Source organism: Nerophis ophidion, linkage group LG23 (assembly GCF_033978795.1).
Source record: "Nerophis ophidion isolate RoL-2023_Sa linkage group LG23, RoL_Noph_v1.0, whole genome shotgun sequence".
Taxonomy (NCBI): domain Eukaryota; kingdom Metazoa; phylum Chordata; class Actinopteri; order Syngnathiformes; family Syngnathidae; genus Nerophis; species Nerophis ophidion.
This window is the reverse complement of record NC_084633.1, coordinates 32,751,757-32,764,407: the sequence shown is the minus strand read 5'-3', so window position 1 is coordinate 32,764,407 and position 12,651 is coordinate 32,751,757. Positions and strand designations below refer to the sequence as shown.

The following is a 12,651-nucleotide window of genomic DNA, read 5'->3' as shown; positions in this document are numbered from 1 at the left end:
AGAACAAACACATTCTGAAAATATTACAATATAAATATAGAAAAAATACCGGTAGCGGCAAAGTTTAGATCCATGAAGGAAAGAAGAATGTGAATGAATGTTTATAACTGAATACATTTACATATGCATACACATTTGTTTTCTATTGTATTATCATTTTTAATGAATTATGTAGCTTTTATGACAACTTTTTTCCAAAACACAATATAGAATATGAGATATAACAGGATAATGCATATATTTATCATTTGTTTTCAAAACGCTTCCAAAAAAATAGGACCCCATTTTAAGGACTTGATTGAGTCCCTGGGACCCCATTTAGAAAATTCCTAAACTGAATTGGAATTTGGGAGACATTCTCAACACAATTCGGAATTTTAGTGTCCAACACACTCTGTCAAAGCAGTACCTCCACATAGCAGGCAGATGGCGCTCAGTAGTCCTGTTTCTGCATCATCCATCTCTAGTGGGAGCAGCTGGCTGGCAAAGGAGAACACCAGGTCCGTCAGCGGCCCGAAGCCGGCGTTGTGCATCTGAGTGCGGTTCAGAGTCAAACCATCCGAGAAGGTCATGGTGTCCTGGTCCGGGGTGTAGCGTGTACAAATCCTTAATATCTAAGAAAAATAAACGAGTCATTAGAATGATTTCAATTTCTTTAGTTTCCATCGATTTGTCTAGGGAGCGTAGCAGACCAGGATGTCGAGGCAGGCGGCTTTGAGCAGAGTGATCTGATCAGCAATGGTTAACGTAGTGAAGCCGGGCAGGTGCTTGGCAAACTCCACTGTCTTGATGATGCATTTGGTGGACAGTTCACTAAACTTGTCCCAAAGGTTGACGTCAAGAGGGACACGATGCTCGGCGCTGTTGCTCTGCCAGGAAAAAGAATGGGACAAGTTATCTCAATACAGTTCCGTCCCTTGAACAATGACCAGTCCTGCGCCAGTGGAAACCCTTTAAGTCGACAGCTATGGACAAACTTGCCATTGTATGCAAATTTATTTGTGAATTTTGCCAAAGAAGAATGAGTGATAATATAAAAGAAAAATTTTTGGGCATGGTTTTGAGATTCATCTGTGTTCATATATTTTATACTCTTTGAACAAAGTTAGTTTTGTTGTATTTCTTGACTACAATGATAAGGAACATTTCGTACATGACAGTTTATAACTTAAAACTCTTATTCCTTTATTGTGAAGCTTACTTTGCACTGAAGAGGAAGTCATCAAATATACATTTATGTTACTGTGTTACTAGGCAGTAATAATTAGGGATGGGTACCTTTTACATTTGAATCGGTATGGTACCAATTTCCGATGCATGAAATCGATACTGATATTAAACGGTATCAAGTTTCTGTCCTTTTGTGTGTGTTAATGATTGTTAACGATTTTTGTAATGAAATATTTTTTTATGTAACATTTAAAAATTAGCTGATTATGACAACTGTGCCGTCCAGTTGTTTTATCACATTTCTGAATCTCATTTGCAAGTATAAAGTAGACTTTGCATGTAGTTGCAATTTCAAGATGTTAGATGGCAGTAGTGTCTGGACAATGGTGTCTTTCCAAGCTAGCATGTAGTACTTGCCATGAAGCTGAATGTTTGTCTTGTCTTATGTTGCACCCTACAAAGTGTTTACACAGTAAGTATTGTACTTACACACCAGCTGTTTAACTGTAATGTGCATCATAGTTGTAGATTTCATAGCCAAATTTGGAGGTGTTGAAATTGTAATGTAAAATGTCAGTAGCATAGATAGGGCAAAGCCCTTGTAAATTACAATCAAGCTAGCGTATGGCTTTACTGTGCGTTTGCGTGTTTTCTATCAGGCATACTTGCTTTGTTGGCATAGACAATGACATCATTACCTTGAGGCTGTTTGTCTGAGGCTGCTCTTAGTGTTCTCAAACATTTTAAGGACCCGTGACTCCCAAACAATTTGCCATTGTATTTTATACCATTTCAACAGGTGTTGTTATGTTGTACAGGGCTTACTCATCTCCTATTTCTGCTGTAAAAATTGTGAATGATCCACTTGACACTCTTGTGGGGAAACTTTGCTTTGATCAGAAAAATCAGCAGCTTATTCCAAAATGATTGTGTGTCTGTTTCCTATGTAATTGCGCTCTGGAATAATGTTGTGAATGACATCTGCTGGGTCAAAACATGGTCCCTTCCTAACAGGTTTTTACTTACCAACAAAGTCAAAGAGATATCTTTTAAAATCTTTCATTGTTATTACCCTGTAAAGACTGTGATGTTTAGATACAAGAAGGACATTGATGTTACCTGCACCTTATGTAACATGCATTTCGAGACTGTTCACCACATGTTTTGGACTTGTGAAAGCACTCGATCACTATGGCAGGGCATATGTCGCTTCATTCTGAACAATAGTCATGACAAATTTGTGCTTTGTTTTAAAGATGTGCTATTTGGATGTACACTGTGTAAAAAAAAAAAAAAATTGAAAAGGAATTTTACCATTGCAACCTCATTATACTATTGGCTAATTTTTATATTCATACATGTAAGTTTCTCAATACACAACCTGTTTTTTGTGCCTTTTAAAAAAGATTTAGAATTAGGGCTGGGCGATATATCGATATTAACGATATATCGCAGGTTTGTCTCTGTGCGACTTCGAAAATGACTATATCGTGATATTTGAGTATACGTTCTCATGCAGTTGCTTTTAGTTGCGGGCATCACACTACAGGCTCGTCTCACCACTTCTCACAAAGTCGTAACAACACGCCCACCATCCTACGTAGTCATGTTGTGTACTGAGCTTTGTTTTGTCTGCACTGTGTTACACCCAGTGACCACCAGGGGGAGGGCCAGGTGGGTGTATATATATATATATATATATATATATATATATATATATATATATATATATATATCAATCAATCAATCAATGTTTACTTATATAGCCCTAAATCACTAGTGTCTCAAAGGGCTGCACAAACCACCACGACATCCTCGGTAGGCCCACATAAGGGCAAGGAAAACTCACACCCAGTGGGACATCGGTGACAATAATGACCCAGTGGGACGTCGGTGACAATGATGACTATGAGAACCTTAGAGAGGAGGAAAGCAATGGATGTCGACCGGGTCTAACAGGATACTGTGAAAGTTCAATCCACAATGGATACAACACAGTCGCGAGAGTCTAGTCCAAAGAGGATCCAAGACACAGCAGCGAGAGTCCCGTTCACAGCGGATCCAGCAGGAAACCATCCCAAGCGTAGGCGGACCAGCAGCGCAGAGATGTCCCCAGCCGATACACAGGCGAGCAGTACATGGCCACCGGATCGGACCGGACCCCCTCCACACGGGAGAGTGGGACATAGAAGAAAAAGAAAAGAAACGGCAGATCAACTGGTCTAAAAAGGGAGTCTATTTAAAGGCTAGAGTATACAAATGAGTTTTAAGGTGAGACTTAAATGCTTCTACTGAGGTGGCATCGCGAACTGTTACCGGGAGGGTATTCCAGAGTACTGGAGCCCGAACGGAAAATGCTCTATAGCCCGCAGACTTTTTTTGGGCTTTGGGAATCACTAATAAGCCGGAGTCCTTTGAACGCAGATTTCTTGCCGGGACATATGGTACAATACAATCGGCAAGATAGGATGGAGCTAGACCGTGTAGTATTTTATACGTAAGTAGTAAAACCTTAAAGTCACATCTTAAGTGCACAGGAAGCCAGTGCAGGTGAGCCAGTACAGGCGTAATGTGATCAAATTTTCTTGTTCTTGTCAAAAGTCTAGCAGCCGCATTTTGTACCAACTGTAATCTTTTAATGCTAGACATGGGGAGACCCGAAAATAATACGTCACAGTAGTCGAGGCGAGACGTAACAAACGCATGGATAATGATCTCAGCGTCTTTAGTGGACAGAATGGAGCGAATTTTAGCGATGTTACGGAGATGAAAGAAGGCCGTTTTAGTAACGCTTTTAATGTGTGCCTCAAAGGAGAGAGTTGGGTCGAAGATAATACCCAGATTCTTTACCGTGTCGCCTTGTTTAATTGTTTGGTTGTCAAATGTTAGAGTTGTATTATTAAATAGAGTTCGGTGTCTAGCAGGACCGATAATCAGCATTTCCGTTTTTTTGGCGTTGAGTTGCAAAAAGTTAGCGGACATCCATTGTTTAATTTCATTAAGACACGCCTCCAGCTGACTACAATCCGGCGTGTTGGTCAGCTTTAGGGGCATGTAGAGTTGGGTGTCATCAGCATAACAGTGAAAGCTAATACCGTATTTGCGTATGATGTCACCTAGCGGCAGCATGTAGATGCTGAAGAGTGCAGGGCCAAGGACCGAACCCTGGGGAACTCCACATATATATATATATATATATATATATATATATATATGTGTATATATATATATATATATGTGTATATATATACACACACACACACATATATATATATTGGGTTGGACTTACGTTCTCTGTGTGTATAAATAAAGCTGTCTAATGGTCAACACCAGCTCCCGACTCGGCTCTCGTGATTACATTGATAATGTGAAATAATAGTATGACTGTAAGTGTTACCGACTAACAATACTGTCGCGCGTGTAGCAGAGCAGAGAGGTATCAACATGGCTAACATTAGCTGAGGCAGGTCGTGCAAGCGGAGCGGTGCGAGTGAGATTACAAGAGAGAGAAGGTGCGAAACTGATCACAAATGGAGGAAAAACAATTAATTCCCCAAAAAACAGCAGGGGGTCCATCATCTGGCGGTGGTTTGGCTTCAAGCGGGAAGATATTCAGCAGACAACAGCAATATGCAAAGTATGCAGCAGAAGTGTTGCTACAAAAGGTAGCAGCACTACTAATTTGTTCTTTGATATAAAAAGTCACCCGCAAGAGAATGAAGAGTATTTAATAAATACAGTTTTGGTAAATTGACTTAGTTGTGATTTCCCTCTCTGCATGAAAGTTTAAAATAAGCATATATTAATGCAGCATGAAGAATGTTTTAATGGAGACACATAGGATCATCATACTGCTGTGATTATATGCATCAGGTGTGCATTCAAGGCTAAGGCAAAATATCGAAATATATGTCGTATGTCGCGATATGGCATAGAAATATCGAGATATTAATAAAAGCCAATCTCGCCCAGCCCTACTTAAAAAACTCTCTACCTCTAACAACCAAAAAGCTGTGAAAACGATGATGCTGTGTTTTAAATTTAAGTTATTTACTGAAATTGAGTGAGCCTATGGGTTTGCACTTTGTCTATTATATCCAGTATATATATATTTTGCATTCTATTTGTTACTTTGAATTTACAACCCCCTGGCGCTGTTTTGTACTGTTTTTGTACTTACTTTGATTATTATTTCAAACTGTTTGTAAATGTTGAAATTTATAAATAGGTTTATAAAAAAAGAAAAAAAAAAGTCTGCTCTTAGTGCTGCTTAAATAATTGTTTCCTCGTCAAATGTTTAAGCCAATGACTTGACGTCACAAGTGACAAATGTATCGAAATATGGTATTGTTTGATATTACATGAAACGATACCATGTAATAGACGGAACTCGATTGGTGCCTATAAAATTACTGAAAACGGTAAATGTCCTGAGTAGGCATGTTGATGTTGTCCTTTCACACTGCCTACCTAGTGATAATGATTACGTTAACAATACTACAACACCTACAAAAACAACCCTGTTCGTCCTAGAAATGACCCCTTTAGGTCTCCTATTGTATCAGCATAGACTTCATCAAACAGTTTTTAGTATTAAAACATGGTGGATTAAGACTTGATGAGTTGGTCCACATAGACAGGTTGTCGAGATGAACAGGTTCCGCTGTAATGTAGTAAAATATAAGCGTGAGTACCGTAGTGTACTTTCCCAGCTGACCAAGCGAGGGAAACGTGTCCTGATGTGCGCGCCGTACTCGCTCGATCATCTGCTCCGTGTCTGCTGACAACACATAGACTTCCACTTCCACCTGCCTCTTCTCTTCCTTCTTTTTCTTCGTCCGATCATTCCGAACCACTGATGGCAGAAGGAAACATGGCATGTTTAGTCGATGTATTACATACTCAAATGTCTCTATTTAAATGCAGTGGTTCCCAACCATCTGATTTCACTTAAATTGTAAAAAAAATTACTTTATTCACTCTAAATAATGTATCTCGTCCATTTACGTACATATCCCAACAATGCATATTGAGAAGCAAAACAATTAAATACTCTTTGCAAGAGAAACTTAATATTAAGGCTGCACAACTTGGACCCAATTTTTACCTCCAAAATTGCGATTTTTATACTTTGTATATATTAATCCATAGATCTGCAAAAATAACAGAAGGAAGGCATGTTACTGCTTCTTGTCTCAAGGAACACACATTAGAACAATATGCAATAATTTACTTTGAAACTACTTGCTTTATGCAAACAGATTCCTTTTTTTCCTAAATCATAGAATACAAAATACTTTATTGATCCCTTGGGGAAATTCAGCACCACAGTTCGCTCACAATAGACAATGATAATAATAATAATAATAAATAATATCATATATTATATATATAATATATGAATAATATAAATATATTCTACATTTAAGTGCAGTCAAGGAACATATGCATCATGTTTTTAAACTAAAAAATAACCAATTAAAACTACACAGTGTTTATAATAATGTAACCATAATGTATAATAATAATGCAATGAAACCATTTAACAATTCACCTTTTATTTCTCATTACATTCTTTTTTTGTGTGTGTAAATGTGTATATTAAAAATGTATAATCTGTACTGTTAAACTGGTCACACAAAATGGTTGATTATATGACCGAAATGAACTTATTTCATTCATTCTTTCATGTAAAATGACTTACATTGTACTGTAAATGGAAGGTGAATAACTTTCAGTTATCTTAAATAAATAAACAAAACAAATATAATCGACTAATTTTTGTAAGCAACCATTTAACCTAAATAAATAAACAAGGTCGAGTTGTCTTTTTGCTTGTTGCCATCACGGCATTCTCGGTCGTTCGTCCGTGTTAATGGTCTCGGAGCTGGTCTGAAGCTGAAATATTCCCACAACAGGACATTTGGCTGAGTATTCATATTTTTTTTCCTCCTAATTTTGGTTACTTTGCTGAAATTCTCACTCATGAGTAGCGGAGCTCTCTGTCCATGAATCCTGTGTGTTTAGTTTTGCCGTCTTGCTCTACGACCACCGAGACAAAGATTATAAACGACTGAAAAAGAGGGCTCACTGCGTTCAGTTTATTCCATGGTTAAATAAACATGCTCAGGTCCTGAGAGGGATGCAAAGAGTGAGAATAACATCACCCTGTTTGAAGCGGGAGAGGAAGAAAAACACATACCAATACCAATTTATTGATGCTGGAAAAGTATTTCGACTTCCTTTCCATTTACTGTTCTATTAATGGACTTATTGACTATCAGCCCAGAACTACCCTAATAAAACTTTTCCCAAGTTGCAAGTGGTGTCTGTTACTAGCGTACTGACTGCCTCAAATGCAGCGCACACAAACCTGCGGTGTCCTTAAAGGGGAACTGCACTTTTGTGGGGAATTTTCCCTTTCATTCACAGTCATTATGAAAGACATGACGACAGATGTATTGTTTTGATGCATTCTATCTCGTAAATAAATGTCTGATTACAACAGAGCCAATGGGAAGTCCTCGATTCCGCCCACGAAATCCAATAAATAACCATCCAAAAAGCGCAAACAGTAAAATTTACCAAGTATTTATTGAAAGCGGTAATGGAGACAAACCATTTATAGTGGTGCCGGGATCTAAACTTGTGTGCCAATATCAACATAGAGTAGTTAGCGGGTTCCTCGCTTTCTTGCTTGTGGAAGTTTATTGTATATCATAAATTAAACTTTTCACCTGCATAGTAGAAGGACAACATATTCCGCCAAGTTGGTACACTTTGGCAGCCAATTTAGACTGTTTAGACAACACAAAAAGATGCTTGTTTCCACTCCCCTTTTCTTTGCAGGGTTAATGAGTCATTCTTCATTTAAACGGGAATATAACAAGATTCAATCTATCAATCGGCATCTCAATGACAGCAGACATTGTACAAAGGTGGTGTTTTATTCAGGGTTTTTACAGGTATCAGAAAATCTAATTCAATGCTTTTTAATGTCATTTGTAATGCCCCTTTAAAAAAAAGTGATGCCCTCGTCCGATCGCATTTGGTTATTAGATATAGTCAAAAGCTTACCATTGTCTGTATATACACATAATTGTTAGCATTTTACAATGATAATCTTAAATACCGTATTTTTCGGATTATAAATCGCACCGGCCGAAAATGCATAATAAAGAAAGAAAAAAACATAAGTCGCACTGGAGTATAAGTCGCATTTAGGGGGGAAATTTATTCGATAAAATCCAACACCAAGAATAGACATTTGAAAGGCAATTTAAAATAAATAAAGAACAGTGAACAACAGGCTGAATAAGTGTACGTTATATGACGCATTTTAAAACATTTATCGACCGATATTATTGGCAGTCCGATATCATCGGCCATTCCTACTTGTAATGCTTTTTAATAGCCCGCAAAAACCCTGGTATTACGTTTGTTGGCTATGTTGAAGTCGGCAGTGATGTTAAAAAAAACCTAAACATTGTGATGCGCTGTTTGACATGCTGCGTATGCTTAAAATGAGCATACGTAAATATTAAGTTTTTACTATAATTTTAAGATAGTGTTATTTTTATTTATTTTTTTTCCTGAGGGAACTCTCCTGAAGGAATCAATAAAGTACTATCTATCTATAAATGTGCCTTTTACTACATTACATATATACTTACAGCACGTACTGTAAATAAACCTTAATGGAGGTGTTTGGATGCTTTATAAGGGATTTTACAAGCAGAATAGAGCAACTCCGAGAGGCTCCAGTGTGAGCAAATTTTGGATCGCATTTATTTAATATTTAGAAAGCATAAAAAAAAAACATGTGTTTTGTTGTTTTACATAAAGATGATAAAATATTTAAAAACTAGGCAAAAGATGTGAGGCTCAAAAATTGTGTTTGGTGAACATGTCTGTCTCCCAAATGCCGGTGATGGCGGCGAAAAAAAACCTAAAAACCTCCGCCTCTTAATTAAAACCTCAATGTCGATTAATCGTGTAGCCCTACTTAATAATCTATTAAACATTTATGTACCGTATTTTTCAGACTATAAGTCGCAGTTTTTTTCATAGTTTGGCCGGGGGTGCAACTTATACTAAGGAGCGACTTATGTGTGGAATTATTAACACATTACCGTATAAAATATCAAATAATATTTAGCTCATTCACGTAAGAGACTAGACGTATAAGATTTAATCGGATTTAGCAATTAAGAGTGACAGATTGTTTGGTAAACGTATAGCATGTTCTATATGTTAAAGTTATTTGAATGACTCTTACCATAATATGTTATGTTAACATACCAGGCACCTTCTCAGTAGGTTATCTATGCATCATATAACGTACACTTATTCAGCCTGTTGTTCACTATTCTTTATTTATTTTAAATTGCCTTTCAAATGTCATTTACAGATTACAGTTGGTACAAAATGCGGCTGCTAGACTTTTGAAAAGAACAAGAAAGTTTGATCACATTACGCCTGTACTGGCTCACCTGCACTGGCTTCCTGTGCACTTAAGATGTGACTTTAAGGTTTTACTACTTACGTATAAAATACTACACGGTCTAGCTCCAGCCTATCTTGCCGATTGTATTGTACCGTATGTCCCGGCAAGAAATCTGCGTTCAAAAGACTCCGGCTTATTAGTGATTCCTAGAGCTCAAAAAAAGTCTGCGGGCTATAGAGCGTTTTCCGTTCGGGCTCCAGTACTCTGGAATGCCCTCCCGGTAACAGTTCGAGATGTTACCTCAGTAGAAGCATTTAAGTCTCATCTTAAAACTCATCTGTATACTCTAGCCTTTAAATAGACCTCCTTTTTAGACCAGTTGATCTGCCGCTTCTTTTCTTTCTCCTATGTCCCCCCCTCCCTTGTGGAGGGGGTCCGGTCCGATGACCATGGATGAAGTACTGACTGTCCAGAGTCGAGACCCAGGATGGACCGCTCGTCGGGACCCAGGATGGACCGCTCGCCTGCATCGGTTGGGGACATCTCTACGCTGCTGATCCGCTTGAGATGGTTTCCTGTGGACGGGACTCTCACTGCTGTCTTGGAGCCACTATGGATTGAACTCTCACAGTATCATGTTAGACCCGCTCGACATCCATTGCTTTCGGTCCCCTAGAGGGGGGGGGTTGCCCAAATCTGAGGTCTTCTCCAAGGTTTCTCATAGTCAGCATTGTCACTGGCGTCCCACTGGATGTGAATTCTCCCTGCCCACTGGGTGTGAGTTTTCCTTGCCCTTTTGTGGGTTCTTCCGAGGATGTTGTAGTCGTAATGATTTGTGCAGTCCTTTGAGACATTTGTGATTTGGGGCTATATAAATAAACATTGATTGATTGATTGATTCTTGGTGTTGGGTTTTATCAAATTAATTTCCCCATAAAATGCGACTTATATTCCAGTGCGACTTATATATGTTTTTTTTCCTTCTTTATTATGCATTTTCGGCAAGTGCGACTTATACTCCAGAGCGACTTATTTTCCAAGAAAATATGTTATGTGGCGATGTGTCGTGACATTTCTTATAATGTAATGTGGTTTGGCTTAATACCGGTTGGGAAACACTCTCTTAATGTAAATGATTTTTGGCCACAGTTGAGGAGTGGATGGGGATGTGTACTAGAAACAGCCACCCGGGGGCGCCACACAACAATGAAATACAGCTGCTATACAAGCTTGATTAGGACTTTTGGAGGACAAAATTGAATGTGAATGGGACCAGAAACATGTTCATTCTTTTATTCAGCATATCAATAAACTTAAAGAAGGGTTATATGAACTTACATTCTTTGGACATTCCGACATCCAGGCATTTCTGCAGCCGACAGGACTGGCAGCGGTTCCTTGTCACTTTGTTTATCACGCAAACTTTGTCCCGATGACAAGTGTATACCATGTTTTTCTGAATGCTCCTCCGAAAGAACCCCTGAAAAAAAGATATTACAGATGATGACTTATATATAAAGCTGCTGAGGACTATCTTTGTAGTTAAAGAGCGTGGAGCAGAAACAATGGTTAACAAGGTAAATACCAATTGCATGTTAAGACATTGTGAGCGTGTGTGTTTATTGGATTAGATAAGGCAAAAGAGGATTAGTGATCCTAAGGGGGTGTAAAGGTCATGGCCTCCACCCTGACACATTATGCAAACACTCTGCCGACTCATGCTCTGTTTAACGGTCCCCACTCAGGTTTTCCAGCTGTAGTCTCCATCAGTTCACACTCAGTGTTTTTGTTGCTACCCAGGATGACAATAGAGATGTTATGATTGTAACAGTTTGACTCACGCTGATGACTGGATGCGTACCTTGCAGCCCTCACAGGCGCTGACTCCATAATGATAACCAGAAGATTTATCCTGACATACAAAGCAGGGCTTGTAAATGCGTGGTGGAGGCGGTGGGGACGGGGGGCTTGTGACCAGCAAGTCTTCTCCAGAACTCGTGCTTTCAGTTTCAATTGCTGCAAAACGAAACAAAACAGACCTTTAGTGCGACGCTAATTAAATATTGTCTCAGCGAGGATTTAAACCGACCTTCTTTTGCTTCCTAACTGACTTAAATTGGCTGCCAATGGGGACACATTTAATTATTCAGCTGCAATTGCCTTCGGTAAAGTGCCAGATGGCTAAAAACAAGATTGCACCATGTCTCTACAGTGGGCGAAATAATTATTTGATCATTTTACCCCTTACTAAGACTAGAATACTTCTGATTTTTTGGAAAGTTTATGTATAAACACGGGGTACTTTCGAAACGGTGCCCAAACCAAACGCACCAAAACATACACATTTTCTCCAAAAACAATGCCGTTTTGTTCTTACGGAATTTTGCCTGTGAATGCGCCTCTACATGATAATGAGAAAAGTGTTGCTGGTTTGGAGAGTGACGCAGAAACATAGTGTTGGAACTGAGCATTGCGTTAAGGTCGCATAAAGTTTAAAAAGTGCTTCAGAATGTGTGCCTTTGTCGGGATGCTACAAAACACAGGGATGTTACTAGTAACGCACCTTGCATACCTGAAACCGTAAAATCTAAAACTTACCAGGGATGTAGAAATATGAATAAGGTTGGCCGATATGGCCTTTTTTTTTTTTTTTGTTTTTTTTAAATATCTCAATATTTTTAGGCCATATCGCGATACACGATATATATCTCGATATTTTGCCTTAGCCTTCAATTAACACTTGATACATATAATCACAGCAGTATGATTCTATGTATCTACATTAAAACATTCTTGTTCATACTGCATTAATATATGCTCATTTTAAAATTTCATGCAGAGAGGTAAATCACAACTAAGTCAATTGACCAAAACTGTATTTATTAAACAGTTATTAAGCAGTGGCACACACATTCCTGTCATTTCAAAAAAGAATCAGAGACATTTTAAAACAAGCTATTAGTGCACTTTTGTGCATGATGTCACCAAGATGACATATCAAAACAACACTAAATTAAAGTGCACTTTTTGTACAG

At 38.4% G+C, this 12,651-nt stretch overlaps 1 protein-coding gene across 1 annotated transcript in view; it reads right to left on the bottom strand.

Moving 5' to 3' along the window:
* The window catches only part of LOC133541099 (retinoic acid receptor alpha-A-like), a 68,224-nt gene that overhangs the window by 15,060 nt on the left and 40,513 nt on the right, over positions 1 to 12,651 (bottom strand). The window contains exons 2-6 of the mRNA XM_061884187.1: positions 11,478 to 11,632; positions 10,955 to 11,096; positions 5,865 to 6,025; positions 693 to 869; positions 410 to 614 (exon numbers count right to left, since the gene is read on the bottom strand). Coding sequence (XP_061740171.1) covers positions 410 to 614; positions 693 to 869; positions 5,865 to 6,025; positions 10,955 to 11,096; positions 11,478 to 11,632 — 840 coding nt within the window. The remainder of the gene's footprint in view (positions 1 to 409; positions 615 to 692; positions 870 to 5,864; positions 6,026 to 10,954; positions 11,097 to 11,477; positions 11,633 to 12,651) is intronic.